The sequence below is a fragment of the Coenobita brevimanus genome, chromosome 22 (assembly GCF_032717465.1).
Source record: "Coenobita brevimanus isolate Jiangsu-jjx chromosome 22, ASM3271746v2, whole genome shotgun sequence".
NCBI classification, from domain to species: Eukaryota; Metazoa; Arthropoda; class Malacostraca; order Decapoda; family Coenobitidae; genus Coenobita; species Coenobita brevimanus.
This window is the reverse complement of record NC_136975.1, coordinates 43543229-43565417: the sequence shown is the minus strand read 5'-3', so window position 1 is coordinate 43565417 and position 22189 is coordinate 43543229. Positions and strand designations below refer to the sequence as shown.

General features: G+C 42.3%; 1 protein-coding gene and 1 non-coding gene across 2 annotated transcripts in view; both read right to left on the bottom strand.

The window, feature by feature from the left end:
- Positions 1 to 22189, bottom strand: part of Oseg6 (intraflagellar transport protein Oseg6) — a 198657-nt gene that overhangs the window by 54563 nt on the left and 121905 nt on the right. The window contains exons 19-21 of the mRNA XM_080266921.1: positions 6500 to 6710; positions 4769 to 4906; positions 1270 to 1445 (exon numbers count right to left, since the gene is read on the bottom strand). Of these exons, the coding sequence (XP_080123047.1) occupies positions 1270 to 1445; positions 4769 to 4906; positions 6500 to 6710 (525 nt within the window). The remainder of the gene's footprint in view (positions 1 to 1269; positions 1446 to 4768; positions 4907 to 6499; positions 6711 to 22189) is intronic.
- LOC145392591 (5S ribosomal RNA) lies at positions 20148 to 20266 on the bottom strand. Its single transcript, XR_013896023.1, has one exon. It is a non-coding gene; the product is annotated as a 5S ribosomal RNA (ribosomal RNA).

Sequence of the window (22189 nt, the reverse complement as noted above, 5' to 3'; positions counted from 1 at the left end):
GTACACCCACACCACACTCATACCCACGCACACATGCAGCGGCTTGCATTCATGCATTCACCATCACCAATCATGCTAGCCTTGCTAGAGCAGTCGTGAGGCAGAGGATGAACAGGATCGCGCATTCTGATCATTTCGTCCGCTGTGAAACGGTGGCTGCTGCTAGCATGCTATGAATGTCTATCAAGCATTGCTTTTTCAGATAGTGTATAACTCAGTAAATTAAATTCTATTTTCATAATAGTTGTGTAACTGGCTGAACCCTGAGTGGTTTAAACACTGCTAAAGTACTCTAGTAATGGTTGAAAAATTCAGAGTAGCTGTAATTTCTGGGAGTATTGTTTAATGTTGCAGCTGTTCTTCTTGTTTTTCACTACTGTAATATAAGACTGTTTCCTTCTATGATACTCTTGTCTTGAATTAAACAAAATATCAGGGTTGAATTTCCATGAGACAGACGTCTGTTATAATGACTCAGCAGTCTCGCTAGCCAACATCTCTTCAATATGACTGCCTTGCTAGTTGGTGAGTGGATGGCCAGTGAAGTGATCATGATTGCCCATTAGAAGGTTAGCAGGCAGTTCACCAGTTATCATGTTAGCTTGCTAGTGTAGGGTTAATGCTGGGTGCTAAACTGCTAAATTGCTAAACCACAGACATCTGTTATAATGATGCAGCAGTCTCTTTAGCCAGCATCTCTCCAATATGATTGCCTTGGTAGTTAGTGAGTGGATGGCAAGGGAAGTAATCACAATTGCCTTTCAGAAGGTTAGCAGGCAGTTCACCAATGATCATGTTAGCTTGCTAGAGTAGGGTGAATGCTAGATGCCAAACTGCTAAACTGCTGATTGGCAAAATGCCTAGACCACGGCATGGCCACGTGTACTGTATTGTTTTTTATTTTTTTCTTGGAGAGAACAGTTCGTGGGCTCCTGGCCTTTAGTTCTTTCTTCTGTGCATTAAAAAAAAAACAATGCTAGAGTTTTGTGTTCTTGAATTTGGATGTTTCTAAAATCTGCTAAGTATATACACGAGTGCATGTAATTTTATTACAATAAATCAACAGTCTTTATAATCTAGTAAATACCTGTGATTTACAAGCAGTGAGATGATCATCTGTATAAGAGTTTCTTCTAAGTAGAGCCAAGTTAACCTGTCTGGTCTGGCCTCCAAGATGCATGGGGATATTTCAAGGTAATTTTGTGACAAAAAAGTGCGTCTTATATGCCGCAAAATATGGTGACAAAAAAATGACAGTTGTACTCTCACCTGGCAACCATTTTGGCTCCCTCCACACTCTTGGTTTCTCTAACAATTCTGACGGCTTCCTCAGGTGAGTTGAGATTGTTAAGAAGCAATCGGATGACACTCTCATAGTCTCGGGCAGACTCATAGTATGTGGCTGCCTCTCGGTACTGGCCATCTGACTCCTTGGCTTTTGCATACTGAAGGGTAAATTATAAGTCATCATCATCATTATCATCATCATCATCATCATCATCATGAACTTTTTTACCACCTCAAGATGGGGTATGGTTAGGTCATGAAAACATGGAAAGAGAATGCATGAAACAGGGAACTACATTACTTCCCATACTTTGCTGGTTTATTTCCATGATCCACCTCTTCTCAAGACCTTCTAAACCATTGAATTCAAGACAGCTTAACCATAATGGCCCCCAAGTCTGTTCAGAACTTTTCTTAAAACCTACACTAACTTAAAACCAATTAACTGAAAATAAACTGATTTTTGTGAATCATATATCCAAGGGGTGGTTGAGGTTTATTGCTCACATAATGAGGGTGAGGCTGGTCACTCTCATCTTAAGTGTCAGGACCAACTTGCCTAGCCTCAGGCTCCTACACTTCTCGTGGGGCAAAGCAGGAATGGATGATGATGATGATGATGACAAATTGTTTATTTGTCCTATATGAAGATGGCAGAGGTACCCTTACGGCAATGACCTCATTTTCTACAGCACTCCACTCAAATACTCCACTGCTTTGCATTCCTCTTGTATGCATTCAGTTATATACAGGTAAGCCCTTAATTCACGCGAACTTTTTTCACGGGATTTCGGTTATCCACGAATTTTTCGTACAATAATCAAAACATAAAATTATAGTATTCAAATAAATAATTTTAATATACGAGATATAAATAAAATGTAAAAATGCCTACCTGCTGCCTGTGTGCATACATATATGTATTTACCTATTTGTATTTACCTATTTGTAGTATACAGGAATTGAGCAATGCTCGTGTTGTCCTGTCTCCATATCCACATTTATCAAGTCTACCTTTACACACATGAATGTTTTTCTCATGCACCACCTCTTTGTCTAAGTCGTTCCAAATATTTAAGACCTAATTGTGATATACACGGAATGTACTATGCTCGTGGGTTTCCGTCGCTGTTTCTCAATAAGTCGAATTTAACTATATGTGTGTGTGTGTGTGTGTGTGTGTGTGTGTGTGTGTGTGTGTGTGAGGAAGGTCGGTCCACATAGTCAGTTTGAATCCGATGGTCGAACCATGCATGACTTGCGAATCGTTATTTGTGGCTTATTTTTCTGCCTTCCAGTGATTGCTTGCCTTGTCTGCCAACCTGGGGCCTAAGCATAGTGCTAGTGATGCATGTGGTAACACACCAAAACGGACTCGTAAAGTGATGTTGCTGACAGAGAAAGTTAAGGTGTTGGACAAACTTAAGGGAGGAATGTCGGCGACAATTCCCCGTCAGGACGATTCCCTGTCATTTATTTACATACCAGTTTATTTAGCAAGTACAGTACACTAGTTTTTTACTTATATGAGATATAAAATCTACCTGAAAATTAGTTATTAAAGTATTAATTAATCAATAATAAGTATAATTATAGAATGACAGAATCATCCATGTTTTGATGGTGAATTGTCTCTGAACCGTGTGTTTGGGGTGAGTCAACTGTTCTTACAATAAAGAAGACATAACGTAGCATACGAGAGTCAGTGAGGGCTAGTGTACCAGGCTGTGCTAAAGTGTCTTTACCTACGCCTGTGAACTGGCTTGGAACCGTATGTTTGGGGTGAATGAGTCAATTGTTTGGACAATAAAGAAGGTAGAATGTAGCATATGGGAGGCAGTGAGGGTTTGTGCACCAGACTGCTGAAGTGTCTCCACCTACGCTTGTGCTTGTCAGGTTTCAGTGTTAAATTTCTTACATTTTTGTTGTTTTTCATACTTTATGCTAGTTTATAAGGTGTATGTAATGCATAAACAGTATTATTCAGATGTAATATACTCAGTAGACATGCGTAATTATGTGCACACAAGGGCAGAATGTATACGCGAATTTACCACATACGCGAAGGGTCTGGGAATGTAACCCTCGCGTGAATTAAGGGCTTACCTGTAATTATCTTGTCAAGTCACTCTACATGGCCTTTCTAAAGTAATCTGTTTCCACTCTCCACACTCTCAGTTTGTGTCTATGAAGCATCATCCATGCTCCACTGACATGAACTAGAATTAGAATCAACCCCTCTGGTGCTAATCGGGTCAATTGATCCTTTCTCAGGATTACACAATAATGTGATCGATAGGGGGGCTTCAGGGAAAAACTGGGGACAACATACTCTGCCCTGATTATGATGCATATCCCTTCCACCCAATCAGAACTAAGTGCTGAATAGGCGGGAAAGAGGATCCAGGCCCATATCCACGGTGGGTGGGGGGGGCTCTCCCACTGCCCTCTCGCGTTCCCCCTCTACCTCACTACCTTTGTTCCCTCTCCCCCTCCCTCACCTCTGACCACCTCCTGCTCCCTCCCTCACCCTCCCCCAACATCCTCCATCATACTGTCATGGTTCCCCCCCTTCCCCCCCTCCCTGTCTCCCTGGGGAGGGTTATATCCCCCCTATCCACCCTCCACACCTCTGTACTCCCTCTCTGCCTGTCCTCTTTGTCTGGTGACTGTCTGTCTCCCACCTCTATACCCCCATACCATCCCTCCAGGTATCTCCCCACCCCACCACCCCCCCACCCCCTTTAGTACACCATATGCTTACAACTCACCCCCCACTCCTGCCTAGTGTATTATAGGTCATTGCTACTATTCATGTTGCGTGTTTTCATTCATTACACAGCTATGAGGAAGGGGACGGGGGGGGGAGGGAAGTTGGGGAGGGGAGACGTGTTGGGGGGAAGCGGTTGGGAGTGAATGAGGAACACCAACATAATTATTTTGCATGTTATTGTTTGGGGGGGGGGGGAAATGCGCTGGGAAATTCTGAAGGGGGGAGGGAAGGAAGGTCATGGGAGAGGGAGGAATGAGGGAGGAATGGGGTGGGAGTGCAGAGAAAACGGGAGTCGCGCTGCCTCGAAGGGTAACTTTTTTCAACTTTGACGGGCTATAGCTCTGGTTTAAAATGCTCTGGTTTTGGAATAAGGTGTGTAAATTCCAGCTCTAAAACTTGGAGATAACATTTTTTACTTCTGCAAAAGTTGAATAATCGGCTCCATATACAGATTTTCACGTCAGTTAGGTCAATCAAATTTCGTACCTAGGGGTTAATATACTGTCATGTAGAACTCTCCTTGCTCCCACACTCTTAGTTTTGTTTCTGGCCACTGTTATCAGTGAAATGTTTAACAAGCAGTAAAATGGGAGTATATCCTACCCAAACAGAGCAAGTTCAGAACCTCAGCAGTTCAACTCAAAATACTCATACCTATTTACTGTTAAAAGAAAAATGTCTTATTAGTTTCTCTGTTCCACTACACACCTGCAAATGCATTTTAGGTGAGTTGATGTTGACTAGGAGTTGTCCCACTTTGCTCCAGTTCTTGAGTCTAATATAGAGAGAAGCAGCTTTCTCATGGAAGTTGCCACTCTCATACAGGATGGCAGCTTCTGAGTATTGCTGGTGGAATGTGGAAAAAACAAGGATTTAACCATTTTGAATCAGAATAGATAAACTGCATTGCTGGTAAATACTTTTATGTCTGTGTCAACAGTCTATTAAGAATTTCAGAGAAACAGCTGTACAATACTGGCATACGTTCAACTTATTACTGAAAATTACAAATGCCCTGCACAATATATTTTCACAAGACACCCAACTCCCCACATTCATGACTTAATTTTATTCAGAATTCATTTCAGTACTAAATATTCAAAGAATCCTGTTGCAACTTATCACCACTACACATTATCCCAATACCATCTCATCTCCAAACAAGAGCCCTGACTCTTTGAGAACAAAAACAGTCACTGAGAACTGAATGCTAGTGTTTAATAAATTTGTATCAGCATCAGACTCTGAACATCAGTTAGGAAGCCTAAGGTCTGGTAGTTCATCCACAATGCACCTACTGATGACTGATCCTTCCATCACATTGCACTTGAGCACTAATATCAAATTGATGTTATGAAATTACTGATGGTGTTTTATGAAAGGTAGTGGAGCCAAAGGAAAAGTGAACACAGTATAGAGTCTCAAATTCAAGCTCATGAACTATATCCTGCAGGAGCCTGGAATAAGCTCATGACCACACAGTCCCCAACACACTGCTCTATCCACTCCATCATCAACACTACTATGCTCACCTTACAGGTACTGTACAGTACACTGTGTGTGTGTGTGTGTGTGTGTGTGTGTGTGTGTGTGTGTGTGTGTGTGTGTGTGTGTATTCAATTATTTTAATGGCATGCCAATCAAATTGGGGAAGAGAGAGAGAGAGGGGGAGTGTGTGTGTGTGTGTGTGTTCAATTATTTTAATGGCATGCCAATCAAACTGGGGGAGAGAGAGAGAGAGAGTGTGTGTGTGTGTGTGTGTGTGTGTGTGTGTGTGTGTGTGTGTGTGTGTGTGTGTGTGTGTGTGTGTGTGTGTGTGTGGAACTCTTGCTACAAACTCCCTAAATCTGACTGATATATTCAAATTATTCTTCTTCCCACTAGATTTATTCAACTAGAGAAACACCTCATGTACTGAAACCATATATTAAGGCTATATCTGAATCCACCAGTCAAAAATGCCTATCCTAAAATGAAGTAAGTTGTCAGATAATAGTAACAAAATAAAGACATCCTCAGTCTCAACAGGTTAATCAATACAGAATATTGATGTCTTGTCTTTCATCAATCACATGCTGCACCAACCTTTTTCTATATATTTATTTATCCGTCTGTAGCTACATGCCTAAACAAATTGCTTCCATATCACCCTTCTTTTGCCATCAAGCTGCCCTCTCTCCAATTCACACCAGCCTCTTCATTTACCAACCTTATTATTCTCAAGTATTTCAGCACACTCTCTCTTGAGAACCCGGCTGTTCATTCTGCAGCAATATTGACCCTTCACCTGATGTCACCACAACAGAGGGTGGTTCGAACAATGCCTGCTTTGCATGGAGCATTGTGTTCTGAGCACAGACAAATTGCCTCCATATCACCCTGTTTTCTGCTACCATGCTGCCCTCTCTCCAGTTCACACCAGCCTCTTCATTTACCAACCTTCTTACTCTCAAGTATTTCAGCACACTCCCTCTTGAGAACCCGACTGTTCATTTCTGCAGCAATATTGACACCACGCCTGATGTCACCACAACGGAGGGCAGTGCGAGCAATGCCGGCCTTGCATGCAGCATTGTGCTCCTCAGATGATGATCCACCACTGTTTACCACTCCTCTCTCATAGTGTGTCAGTGCTCCAGGGTAGTCACCACTGAAAACACAACATGTGGCAAAATCATCATCATCATCATCATCACCAATGTTTACCACTCCTCTCTCATAGTGTGTCTGCACTCCAGAGTAGTCATCACTGAAGAAAGAGCATGTGGTAAAATTATGATCATAATCATCATGATCATCATAACCAGTGTTCACCACTCCACTCATGTAGTGTGTGCACTCCAGAGCAGTCACAACATATAAAAATGAAGGCAGCAAAATTATTATCATTACCAACATCATCATCATCATCATCACCACCACCACCACCACAACCCATGTTTACTCTCTCATGGTGTGTCAGCACTCAAAGTACTCCTCATGGAAGAGACAAGAGGTAGTATATATAACAGGTATGTATACTGTACTGTGAAAATATGTTTTGTCTATCTTGCTGTAATACTGAGGTATTCACTTTATGTAGTGCTGCTTCCTTCTTCCTTCACCTTTCTCATTCTTTTTCTGTCTGCCCTCCTCTTTTCCTATTTCTCCTAACCTTCCTGTCACTTTATATGACTCTTCTTTCCAATGCAGGTGGATGTACATTGAGTAACAAGCCTAGTGGTTTCCTGTAATCCAGGAAACCATTTACAATGCTGAGTGGTAATCATATAACCAAATAATGCGGTGATGTCGAGCCTACTATGGAGCCCCTGTTAACTGGGTGGAGAGACATAATTGAAGAATCCACCCAGGAACAAAACCTCCACTCTTCCCCATGCCTTGCTATGGCGAGGCAGTGTCTACTGCAAGGTAGCATCAGTTCACTGCATGAGATAACACTGCTGCTAGGATGGTTGCCTGCCTGTGGTTGGGTTTACTAAGGCAGAAAGACTGGGGTTACTTAACAACAACTGGAATAGTGAACCTTAAAAAGTAATCATCATCATCATCATCTAATCCTGTGTTGCCCCAGGAGAAGCGTAAAAGCCTGGGGCAAGGGAAGTTGGTCCTGACACTTAAGATGAGAGTGACCAGCCTCACACATCCAAGAGCAATAAACCCCAACCACCCATTGGATACAAACCTGAACAGGCTCAACCTGGTTGGAGCACCTTAATTACCCACTAAACCACCAGGCGCCATCATCTGGTTATATGGTTACCACCCAGCACAGTAAATGGTTTCCTGCTGTACAGGAAACCATTTGGCTTGTCACTCAGTGCAGAGTCACCCATAGACAGAAGGAAGATGAAAGACTGCAGGAAAGAAAGACAGATGAGGATGGAAGGAAAGAAGAGAGGAAAGGGCAGTCGCGTGAGAGCAGCACTACATCACATAAGAGAAAGGAAGGAAAGGAAGGATGGAAGGAAGAGAAGAAAGAGCAGTTGTTCAAAAGTAGCACTATGTGCATAATTATAATAAAACATTTTAATCTCATACAATACCAGTGCTGCACTATCTCCATAAAAAGTCTGCCAACACTTTCCTGCTGGCTGTGTCAATGTTATATACAGTATATGAAATATTTTACATATGACAGCATTATAAAGAACATGGAGTGGTGATGTCTTCATCATGGATCCACTCCCCAGAGGCTGTCGAAATGAAGGAGGACAGCATGGGGGACAAACCACCGAAAACCTTCCCAGTCCCTCATGGGGCCCGAGAACATGGGAGTGGCTTTGGTCGTCTGGGCAAGCACCACATCTTCCAACACAACATACACAACAACACTGTTTTTTCCACAGAGAAATCACTCTCTGGTGGTCATTTTTCAAAGACTTCTGCTAGGCAGTGACACTGAAAGCAATCCAGGACCCATCAACAAATACTGTACATATGTCCAACATGCTCAAAAACCATCATTTCGAGTCAACAGAGAAAGGGTTCTGTTCAAAGCAATTCCTGCAAGAACTGGTCCCATTTTACCTGCACAACACTTACATCCACAGAACATTACAAAAACACTTGGACCTGCTCCTAATGCTCCTTCCCTCCACCCTCTAACCCCCCACCAGCTCCTTTCCCACTTCTTCCACATCTCCTCTGTCAAACCCACCAATCCTTCCCACATCATCCAATCCCCCAAACCCCTCCCATTCCACCCCAATCTAATCCACCCCAACCCTTATCTCTATCACAACTTCTCCTACCCTTTCCCCTCCACCCCCCCCCCACCACCACCCCATGCTGCAGCATCCAACACATATCACACACACAACATTAATTAATATTCTTCAAACACCAAAAAACAAGAACTCACAATTCATCAAACAACAAGAAACGAAACTATGCAGAACACAAAAAACACCTACATTTCATAATTTCACCACCATCAGACAACACTGAGGTGACAGTGTTGGCAGTGGACTCATCACCCTGGTATATCAATCCATCAACTTTTCAGACACTAGTGCACACACAAAATCACTTCTCCCCCCACAAGGCACCAAAACAGAAAAGCAAGCAATTAACATACGCACTGGCAACAAATCACACAAAACAATTGGCAATACACACATTCCCCCCCAATCATCTCCCACAATACTGTACCATACAATTTCTCTCCTCAAATACATCACATCACTAACATACCCAAAATTATCCTGGGTGGTGACTTCAATACCAAGGTGTCAAATGGCATGTCAACAACCTTGACACAGAGGGCTGGTACTACAATCCCAAACAGATAACCTTTTCACTCTCAACAATCTTGATCAACATACCCATATCCCGCACCAAACCCTCTTCCTCCCATCATCCCCAGACATCACCTCTTGCTCTCCAAACCTCACCCCCACAGTAATCCTGGAGAGAGGTCAAAACCCTTGGCTCTGACCACCTCCTGGTCATCATCACTACCAAAACCAGAATCACCCCAGCTGGCCAAAGACACTATCTATCTATGTATCTATTGCCAGATACCTTAATCCCGTAAGGGATGGCCACAAACAAATCGCCTCCATGTTGCCCTGTCCCCCGCCATTTCATTGCCCTGCTCCCAGCTCACACCCTCCTCTCTCATATACCTCTCCACTCCATCCCTCCATCCCATCCTTGGCCTCCCTTTCCCTCCCCCTCCTCCACCTCACTCTCATACACTAATACATACAGGCACACATACACTAATTATAAGAGAGCCAACTGGGAGGCCTTCACAACTGAAACAGAACAACACTTTGAAACACTAAATAGTACATCCATCACAAACACCAACACCGCTGTGCACACATTCAATATAATCATTCAAAATACAGACAAAAGACACATCCCTAGAGGCAACAGAAAGAGTCACAATCCCAACTTCACACCAGAAATTCAAGGCCTCATCAGTCAATGCGACACACTACAACACTCAACACCCCATACACACGACACCGTAGTAAAAATACAAGAACTCAACATTCAGATAAACAATAAAATATCAGATCACCAAACACTAAATAGGAATAGTTATCTCCAAATGCCTGAATGCAAAAAAAACACCAGCAAACTCTAGAAAACACTAAACAGCATCACACACTCCAACAGCAGCACTACACAATCACACGCTGCCATCTCAATAACAGACACGACACCCTCAAGCAAACATTCTCATCAATCACTTTTCACACATGAGTCATCTAAACCCCCATTGTGATGGCTGATTTGTCACCTGAAAAAAAGACAGTTCCCCATAGACCCAGACTTCGCACCCTTCACTTACAACCTGACGAAGCACATCATTAGCAACCTTAAGCACTCTTTTGCCTCTGGCCCAGACAACATAAGCAACATAGATTTTAATCCCTGAAGGGCAGACAACGTTCCTGAATGTCCGCTAAGGAAAAGGCAGTTGATGTTCCGGAACGGATTCCTATTCTGCAGGCCTATTATATGAAACAAATGGGAGATATGGCAACAGTGCCTCTTAGGATGTGAAAATATCTCATGACACCACCTTCAGTCGCTTCCAGTTGATGCAAGTGGCCGTAAACAACAGAGGAGGTGTGTTGTGTGCAAGAATTCAGTGAGATGCCCATGTAAACGCAGAGCTGTGACCTCGTGGTGTCCTGAGTGTGGTATGGATCTCTGTATCAATTGCTTTACAGAATACTATACACTAAAGACATAATAGCGTGAACAGTTGTAATATACAGTTGTACATAATATTTATATAGTGATGGCCAAGGTAAAGATGCAAAGAAAGTGGTTGAGGAGGCAAAGGGGAGGACAGGAGGAAGCAGCTCCTGTGAGAAGAGTGGAGAAATTGCAAGATAGTGAGAAAATGACAGAGTATAAGAGCATAGTGGAAGAAAGATTGGGAAGGTATGAGCTAGAGCAGATGGAAGGGGTGGAAGACGTATGTAAGATATTCACGGAAGAGATAGGCGCAGCATGTGAGGCGGTTTGTGGAGTGAGGAGGAGATCCAAGGGTGTGCAAGGGACGGCATGGTGGAATGATGAGGTGAAACGAGCTGTGGAACAAAAGAAGAAGACATATGGTGAATGGTTGGCGAGTAGAGGTAGGGGAGAAGATGAGAGAGAGAAGAGAGAGATATATGTGAGCAGGAGAAGGGAGGTTAAGAGACTGGTGAAGGAGAGTAAGAAGAAAGTGGATGAAGAGTTTGGGAGGAATCTGAGTGTGAAATGGAGGGAGAGTAAGAAATTGTTTTGGAAGGAGGTAAAGAAAGTAAGGCAGTGTTAAAGGGGAAATAATAGGGGAGTGAAAGATAGGAATAACAGATTGTTGGTGGAGAAGAGAGAGAAATTGAGGAGATGGAAGGAGTACTTTGAGGATTTGTTGAATGTAGAGAGTGAGAGCAATGTGAGTATAAGTGGTTGGGGAATGGATGGGAGAAGAAGAGGTGAGAGGAGGGAGGAAGAGATCAGTAAGGCGGAAGTAGTGGAAGCAATGAAGAAGATCCAGTTGGGGAAGGCCCCAGGAATTGATGGAGTGTGTGGTGAAATGCTTAGGTATGGGGGTGAGATTGTTGTGGAGTGGATATGGAAGTTGTGTAGATTGGCTTGGGAAGAGGGAAGGGTTCCAGAGGACTGGAAATCAGGTATAATTGTTCCTCTGTACAAAGGAAAAGGGGAGAGAGAAGTATGTGGTAACCATAGGGGTATTTGCCTTCTTAGTGTGACTGGTAAAATATATGGTAGAATACTCATTGATAGGGTTAGGCATATGACAGAGGAGCTAGTTGGAGAAGAACAAGGGGGATTTAGGAAGGGAAAAGGGTGTGTAGATCAGATATTTGTTCTAAGATGTTTGGTGGAGAAGTATCTAGAGAAGGGAAGGAAAGTGTATGCTGCCTTCATGGACTTGGAGAAAGCTTATGACAGAATAGACAGGCAAGGTATGTGGAAGGTATTGAGAATATATGGAGTGGAGGGGAAATTGTTGAGTGCTGTGAAGAGTATGTACGAGGGAGCTAGGGCTACGGTGCGAGTGGATGGTGAGCTGAGTGAGTTCTTTGATCTCAATGTGGGACTGAAACAGGGGTGTGTGATGTCTCCATGGCTGTTTAATATATATATGGATGGGGTTGTAAAGGAGGTGCAAGGCAGGGCAGTGGATGTGGGGCTGGCCCTAATGAATGAGGGTGAGATTTGGAAGCTTCCGGTGTTGCTGTTTGCTGATGATACAGTATTGTTGTGTGAAGATGAATGGGAGCTGCAAGGTTTGGTAAATGAATTTGGGACAGTGTGTAGGAGGAGGAAGCTGAAAGTTAATGTAAACAAAAGTAAAGTTATGGTGTTTGAGAGAAATGAAGTCACAGAGTGTGCAGTGAGGTTGGATGGTGAGGATGTGGAGAATGTGAGTGCATTCAAGTACTTGGGTAGTGTGATTAGTAAGGATGGAACTTTGGGGGATGAAGTACGTGAAAGGGTACAGCAGGGAAGGAAGGTTGTTGGTACACTGAAAGCAGTGATGAGAAATAGGGAGGTGAGTATGGAAGTTAAGAAGTCACTGCATGATGGTATTGTGATCCCTATCCTGATGTATGAAAGCGTGGCGTGGACCTTGCAAGAGGGGAACAAGTCAAGAGTGAGAGCAGTGGAAATGAGTTACTTGAGAGGAGCATGTGGAGTGATGTGGAGGGACAGGTTGACGAATGAAGAAGTGAAGGAACGTTGTGGGGTAGATGTGGATGTGGTTGAGAAGATTAGGAGAAATACACTGAGGTGGTTTGGACATGTGGAGAGAATGGAGAATGAAAGACTGACTAAGAGGGTGTATGTAGGTGAGGTGGAGGGAGGGAGAGGGAGGGGTAGACCGAGGATGAGGTGGAGGGATGGAGTTGAGAGGCATATGAGGGAGGGGGGGTGAGTTGGGGGGAGGGTAGTCAAATGGTGGGTGACAGAGTGACTTGGAGGCGTTTTGTCTGCGGCCACCCTTTGCGGGATTAGGGCGTCGGGCCATAGATAGATGTATAGATAGAAGATTATAACTGAAGAGATATAAGAAAAATTTTACATTATACTGTAATATACTGTAGTGTGCAGTGTTCAAAGTGCACCACGAAGAACCAGAACAGTGAACATGATGTAAAAATAATATATTTTACGCTGCTGTTACAAATAAGAGCAGAAAACAAGACTCTCTGCCCGCCTGCTCTCAGGAACGTGCCATTGAGAGTGACCTTGACACGCCACCACCCCTCTCACTCACCTCTCACCACCACGCAGCCTGCATGCAATTTGAAGAGAGTAACACCAAATTCTCTGTTTGTTCTGTTATTCTGATCCATTTATGCATGTTTTTTCCTGATTTCATAGCACTTTATTTTTTTCTAAAATAATCCATCCCATGTGGGTGTAAATTGGAAAGTATCCTACCATTTAAGGGTTAAACATCTTCAACCATAAGGCATACAAGCATTCATCGACATTTCAAACTACAGCTATTCACACATCATAATACCAAACATCTGGATGCATGGTACTATCATCACTATCCCTGAACCCAACAAAGACCCCACATTACCTTGCTCACACAGCCCCATCATACTCCTCTGCACCCCCTCCAAAGTTATTGAATGACTGGTATTACAATTAGTAACACCTCACATCCCCCCTGCCCCTTCACAACATGGTTTTAGGTTGCTATACTAAACAAAAACACCTTTCTTAGAGACCTTTACACTAACAGTTTTTGATGGCATCAATTCAACTAGGCCACCACACAGAACACTCCTAGTCACACTATATATTAACAAAGCTTTTGATGGCATCCTCACAAACAAAATGTTCAACACAAACATGCACAGTAACACAAAAAGATGGCTAGCAAACTACTTTGCAGGCAGATGTGCACATGTTACATTTGTCGGACAGTCATTGAACATCAGAAGCTTCACAAACAGCATCCCTCAAAGATCTGTTTTGTCCCTTAAACTCTTTAACCTATTCACACAGGACATACCCACATCCCACACAAATACACAGAGTTTCCTATGCAGATGACATAACACTTACATATGCACACCACAATGCAAACACAGCCACACATGTCCTCCAACCTTATCTCAACCCACTACACAAATGGTTCACCACAAACAGACTCAAAGCAGCCCCAGCCAAATTAACAGTGATCCTTCTCACAAACTGGACAGCAGAACATACAGTGGTCACTTTCCACACCTCATCATAAACAACACTCCCCTACCACACACAGGCACAGGTACACACAGACACACACAAACACACACACACACACACACAAAATCCTTGGTGTAACATACAATCCATCAATGTTAGTTAAACAACACATCACAAACATTAAAAGTAAATTAACACCAAGACTCAGCATCCTAAGGTCACTTGCCTATACAACATTCGGACACAACAAAGAAACCACCACCACAGTATAAAACAATATCTAGGTTCAGTGATGAACAATGCAAGCCCTGTATGGGCTTCTAACCTCACTGAAACACACTACAACACCCTACAGACCATAAAGAACAAGGCCCTAAAAATAATCACAGGTTGCACAGCTACTACACCTACTGACCACCTACAACACTAAATGAAAGTTCTCAAAGCCAAAGATAATATAGATATGAGAGGCACACAAATTCTTCACAGCCTCCACACATCCATGCCATCCACTACACTATATGGCAGCAAATCCACACATATCAAGGAATATCAAAACAACATCCAGCACACACTGTCAGTATACAAATACTGACATCTCTCCCCCCTCACCCACCTAAAACAAGCTGCCAGCAGCACATCCATGCTCAAATCACCTGCCGCTCTATTCAGTCAATGAAAGACAACACACAGCTGCATGAACGGCCTCCTGATCCATCCTTCTGAATCTTACCTCCCTCATGAGGACAGTGTCCACCTGGCCAGGCTGATACATGGGAATCATTCTGCCCTCTTGAGTTATCAGAAGAGTCTAGATGACTCTCCTGCTGATGCCTGTCCAGGATGCAACAAAGCACCCAATACTACCAAGGACATTATGAAAGACTGCATTGCACACAGTTGCCTGCACCAACAACACAACATACACTCTTTGAGAGCTCTGTGGGAAAGTCTGGTCTCTGCCGTGGTCTTCCTTGGGGACTTGGGGCTGTTCGGCCTGACTGCCTAGGGAACAACTACTACTACTACTACTACTACTACTACTACAACTACTACTACATACATAAATACATACATACATCACCTAATCCTGTGTTGCCCCAAGAGGAGCATAGCAGCCCAGGGCTAGGCAAGCTGGTCCTGACATTTAAGATGAGTGACCAGCCTCACTCATCCCTGAGTGGCATTACATGAGGAATAAACCCTAACCACTCCTTTGATATACACACGCACTAAACCACTTTTTTTTTTTTAATGCAAGGAAGAAGGAACCAAAGGCCGGGAGCCTGCAAACCATTCCTTCCAAGAAAAAAACAAAAACAATACAACAGTGAGCCAAACTCAAGATACATTCATTTTGTGAAGCCTGGACACGCTGCATCTGAATGACTGGAGATCATAGGAAGTAGGAAATACAGACAAAGGGAGACAGTTCCAGAGATGACCTGTTGCATAACTGAAGGACTGGGAATAATGGTTAACTCTTGCATTAGAGAGTTGGACAGAAAAGGGATGGGAGTTTGCTGCTAGATGGGTGCTATGCACACGTTGTAGAGGTGGAGGGACGCAAGCAGACAGTTCAGAGGAGCAGTGACCATTGAAGTAGCGATAGAAAAGAGATAAAGAGGCAACAGCGTGACGAAGAGACAGAGGTTGATGGGAACCGATAAGAGGAGGAGAGTTAATGAGACAAAAAGCCTTTGACTCCACTTTGTTGAGAAGAGCTGTATTTAGGGAGCCTCCCCACAAACGAGAGTTGTACTCCACACAGGGGTGAATAAAACATGTGTATAAAGTCAACAACTGTGCAAGGATAAAGAAGGTATGGAGTCGGCTTAGCACACCTAATCTCTTGGAAGCAGATTTGACAAGAGATGTAATATGATCTTCCAAGATAAATCCTGAGAGAATGAAACCCCAGGTATGTTTAAGGATGATGTAGGATTGAGCTGGATATTATTAAACATTAGTTGGTACCCCTGTGGAAGATTTTGGCAGGTTTATAGGTGTAAGAACTGAATCTTTGATACATTAACAACAACAAAATTACTTGTACCCCAGTCAGAGATACGAGCCAAGTCAGACATTAATTGTGTCATGGTCTCATTCCTTGTTTGTTAAAGTAACTGCTGAGATGGATGTTGTGGGAACCAAATGGAAAGGAGAAGGGTGGAATCATCAGTGTATGAGTGGACAGAGTTAGATGTACAGCTTAGAAGGTCACTGATGAATAAAAGGAAGAGAGTTGGTGATAGGACAAAGCCCAGAGGAACACCACTGTTAATAGATTTAGGAGAAGAACGACGGCCGTCTACAACAGCAGCTGTACAACGACCAGAAAGAAAGCTATAGATGAAAGCACAGACAGAGGGATAGAAACTATAAAGGGACAGTTTGGAAATTAAAGATTTATGCCAGACTTGATCAAAAGCCTTTGAGATGTCAAGTGCAATGGCAAAGCTTTTGCCAAAGTCTCGAAAGGAGGATGATCAGGAGTCTGAAATGTGGGTGAGGAGATTGCTAGTGGAGCATCACTGATGGAACCCATACTGACGATCAGGAAGAAGGTTGTGATAGGAAAGATGCTTTAAAATTTTTCTGTTAAGAATAGACTCAAAAACTTTTGAGACACAGGATGTTAAAGCAACTGAGCGATAGAGGGTTGGGACAGGCTGAATGAGTGCAAACTTCCAGCTAGAAGGAAAGGTACATGTTGATAGACAAAGGCAAAAAAGATTACCTAGGCAGGATGTAAGCATAAAAACACAGTTCTTGAGGACAACAGGAGGGACCCCATCAGGCCCATATGCTTTGTTAGTATTGAAGCCAGTGATGGCAGAAAATACATCAGTTGAAGAAATTTTAATTTCAGCCATGACGAAGTCAAGAGGGGAGAAGTGATGGAGGAACAGCACCAGAATCATCTAAGGTGGAACTGAAGGAGAAAGTCTGAGTGAAGAGATCTGCTGTATCAGTAAAAGAAATAGCTACAGAGCGATCAGAGTAGAACAGGAGGGAAGGATGATGAGGTAAAGATGTTAGAAAGGATTATGGCAAGGTGCCAGAATGAGTTGGAAGAATTCGAGTTGGAAAGTTGAGAGCATTTAGTACGGATGAAATTATTTATAGCACAGCAATGAACAGACTTAGCACAATTCCAGGCAGAAACATAAAAAAGATGTGATTCAGGGATTGGTTGGCTCTGGTACCTTTTAAAGACCCACTCCTTGTTGTGGACGGCATTAGAACATGTGTGATTAACCCATGGCATCTAGGTGGCATGTATGCATGATCTAGTGACTTGCAGCTTTGTTTGAATATTCTGTGGGATATGTCCATCTCATGAAGAAAAGGCCTTAATGACAGTGCGGTAGAGAGTGAACTCGAGGTGACATTATTGCCAATTGTGAGTGGGGAACGTGACTCTTCCTCTGAGGAATGCAACCTTGCTAAGATGAGTGTCGATATTTATGCATCGGATGAGGATCCATAAATATCGACACTGTGCGCCCATTGTTTACCCTTGTACATTCATCTGCTATTTGCGATGATGGGAATGGTTCAGAGGATATCGATGATCCTGGAAAGGGGGATATTGGCACAGATGAGGAGATAGAAGAGAAGGTAGGGAGTTAAGAATGGGAGGAGGAAGTACCGTAGGGCAAGCCCTGCACCAGCACTCTATGTATACAGGCAGACCCCAAGATACGATAACCCTTGATGAGATACCCAGACATAGCGATGGCGGTAGAAATACCACCTTACCCCAGTGAAAGATGGGAAAACCCTGGTATAATGAAGAGTTTTGTTTTTTCAAACGATTTTGATGATATTTTAGACCTAAATTTTGTGTTTAGGTTGATTTATAAACTGTATTTAGACACTGATTAATGTGTTTTAGTCATAGGTGCGATGAACACTGTCATTTTGGGGAACAGTTTACTGTACTTTGATTTTATCAAGATTTATTTTTGATGATTTTTAGATTTTATTTTTGGGTTTAAGTGATGTTATAAACTGCTTTTAGGCTTAGTTTAACTTGTTTTAAAACTAGTTGGAGGTTTAGATTAGTTAGAAACTTGTTTTTGGACTCATTTGGATGGGTTTAGGACTTCATTGAGGGGGAAACTCAAGGCTCAAAAACGCATCCCTAAACTTTCCATGTTAAATCCGCCCTGAGATATGATACTCTGCCTAGCGATGGGTTTTCATTTAACCAATTGCATCGTTAAACTGGGGTATGCCTGTATTTATGTGCATAACAGAAGCAGAAAGTTTGTTTCATGATGAAATCAGTGCCTTATATTTTATTGAAAGTTTTTGTGTGTACAGTACATATTTGTTACGATGAAAAAGTACAAATCACAAGAAATAAATTCTTTTATAGTGTAAACTATAGTGGAGTATGGATAGTACGTGGAAAACGATTCTGTTCACAATATTATTATCTAGGTTTTAGGTTGCAGTAGCACTGAAGTAGTAGTAGTAGAAGTGGTAGTGGTAGTAGTAGTAGTAGTAGTAGTAGCAGTGGTAGGGTAGTAGTAGTAGTAGTAGCAGTGGTGAGGTAGTAGTAGTAGTAGTAAAAGCAGTGGTGGGGTAGTAGTAGTAGTAGTAGTAGTATTTGCAGCAGTTTTAATAATACCCAGACTTCTATTAGCACAACGGTGCTAGAATCGTGCGATAATGCAAGCCAAACATACATCTCCGTGTGTGTGTGTGTGTGTGTGTGTGTGTGTGTGTGTGTCTGTATTTACCTATTTGTAGTATACAGGAATTGAGCAATGCTCGTGTCGTCCTGTCTCCAAATCCACATTTATCTAGTCTACTTTTACACACATGAATGTTTTTCTCCTGCACCACCTCTTCGACTAAGTTGTTCTAAATATCTATGTATTTACCTAATATACCTAATTGTGATTACACGAAATGTGCTATGCTCGTGGGTTTCCGTCACTGTTTCTCAGTATGTTAAATTTAGCTTTAAACTCGTTTAAGTTTTTAGACTGGACGATCTCTTTGTCCAGGCAATTCCGTAAGTCTATACTTCTATAAGGAAAGCTATATTTCTTGATATCCTTCAAGCAGCTTGACTTCTTCAATTTCATTCTGCGTCCTCTTGTTGCTCTCTTATCCCATACAAACAGATCTTCTCGGTCAATTTTATCTACACCTATCATGGTCCTGAACACTGTAATCATGTCTCCTCTCTTTCTCCTTGCCTCTAAGGAAGGCAAATCCAGCTTTTCCAGCCTCTCTCTGTATGACAGATCCGCCAGACTGGAGACCATCTTGGTTGCTGTTCTTTGTATTCTCTCAATCTTGTTAATATCTTTCTTTTCGTGTGGGGACCATACTACTGCTGCATATTCTAACCTGGGGTGGATCATGGCCACTATCAACTTTTTATCATCTCCTCATCCATATAATGAAATGCTACTCTTATGTTAGTCAAGAGTTTATATGTCTCTCTAACTATCTTGTTAATGTGTTTTTCAGGTGACAAACTATCTTGGACCAGCACTCCCAAATCTTTCTCTTCTCTCATTTTTGTGATTAATTCATTACCCAGCAAATAATTCAGTGATGGCCTCCTGGGACTTTTACCCATTTCCAATACTTTACATTTCTTTACATTAAATTTCATTTCCCACATCCGGCTCCAAATATATATTATATCCAGATCCTACTGCAGCATTTTACAATCCTCCTCAACCTCTACCTTCCTGAAGATCTTTACATCATCAGCAAATAGACTTGCATAACTGTTAACTCCATCTACCATATTTCATTCATTCATTGCCAGACACCATGTATCCCAAACAGGGTGGCCAAGGGCTTAGAGTTAATTGTTTTACAGGGAGGGGCACTAATCCTCCACCAACCCCACTTGACGTAGGGATGCCAACAGCATCTGGTGTTCCCAGGCGGTCACCCATCCAAGTACTAACCAGACCCAACGTTGCTTAACTTCGCTGATCGAACGGGAAGCGGTGTACTCAACGTGGTATGGCCGTTCATTTATATAAATCAGGAACATTACTGGCGCCAACACCGAGCCTTGAAGGACTCCACTTGTTACTTCCCTCAATCCAGACATCCTATCCTTTATTACTGTCCTCATTTTTCTGTCTCTCAAAAAGTCTCTCATCCATTCCAGGAGTTTCCCCTTCAGTCCACCTATATACTGTACTCTAGTTTCCACATTAGTCTCTTATGGGGTACCCTGTCGAAGGTCTTCTCCAAGTCTAAATACATACAATCCACCCAACCGTCTCTCTCCTGTACCACATCAATCGCTCTTGAGTAAAAGCTCAACAAGTTGGAAACACATGACCTTCCACTTCTAAATCCAAACTGACATTCAGCTAAAATATTCATCTCTTCCAGATATTTTATCCATCTGTCTTTCAGGATTCTCTCACACAATTTTGCGACCATGCTGGTTAGAGACACTGGTCTATAATTCAGGGGTTCTTCCCTGTTTCCTCCCTTGTAAATTGGTACCACATTTGCCCTCTTCCATTCTTGTGGCACTTTCCCCTCTTCCAGAGAACACACAATTAAACTGCGAATTTTATCTGCCAGTTGTCCTCTGCATTCCTTCAGTACTCAATTAGAAATTCCATCCGGTCCTGGGGCTTTCCTTACATCTTGAGTTTCCAGTAATTTATACACTTCCTGTACCTCCACTTTTATATTTTCTATCACTGGTACATTTCTAATTACTCCCTCCCCTTCCACAAACTCCTTTTCATTAGTGAAAAGCGATTGGAAACATTTGTTCATTATTTCAGCTTGCACTGCTGCATCTTTATAGACCTCTCCTTTTACTTTCAGTTTGGTGATTCCTTCCTTTTGTTTCAGTTTGCCATTAACAAATCTATAAAACAGTTTGGGTTCATCTTTGCATTTTTCTATTATACCTTTTTCAAAATTCCTTTCTTCTTCTCTATGTATTCTTGTGTATTCATTTCTAGTTCTTTTATATTCTTCCTTTGTTCTGTTGTTACCTCTCTTTCTCCAATTGTTCCATGCCTTATCTCTCTCTTTTTTTGCTATCATACACCTTCTATTAAACCACTCCTTTTTCTTTTCTTTCCCTCTTGCTCTTGGTACAAATTTTTCCACCCCCAAATTATAGAGGTCTAGAAAGATATCCCACTTCCTCCGTATCTCTCTTGTTTCTCTGAATTTTCTCCAATCTGGATTTTCAAAAATTTTTCTCAATCCTGTAAAATTTGCTTTCCCAAAGTTGTATCTTCCCTACCTATGAAGCTCGTCTCTTGGCTCAACGTTCCCTATTACCATCTGGAACTCACTGATCACATGATCACTTTTTCCTATAGGACAGAAATATTTCAATGATTCTATTACATCGGGTTCTTTGCTAAACAGTAAGTCTAACCTTGCTGGTGTGTCCTCACCTCGGAACTGTCTCTCTTCTTCGACCCATTGCGTCATCACATCATTCATTCATTCTTTGCTGCCTCCTGAGTCCCATTCCTCCCAGTTCACTTCTTTACAGTTAAAGTCACCCACCAAAGTTATATTGTTGCTTTTCTCAATTATTTTTTGTAAATAACTAGCCATATCTGACAACATCTGGTATTCATCATCATTCCATGCTCTTGTATTAGGGGGAACATACACTACTGTCACATCTCTCATGCCATTCTCTCCAGTTTCTAGTTTCATATTTATCATTTCGGCCCTGCCTTCTCCCAATTTCACGGTATCTACATTTATGTTGTTCTTCACCGCTATCATCACTCCTCCTCCATTTTTTCTTTTCTGTCTCTTCTCCACAGTTTATATTTACCATCTCCCAAATGAACATCAATATTTTCTCTTAACTTGGTCTCTACAAAGCACATGACATCACGTTCATGTTCTCTCTCCTTCTCTCCGTCGGTACCACTTCCTCAATTTCTGATCTTGTGT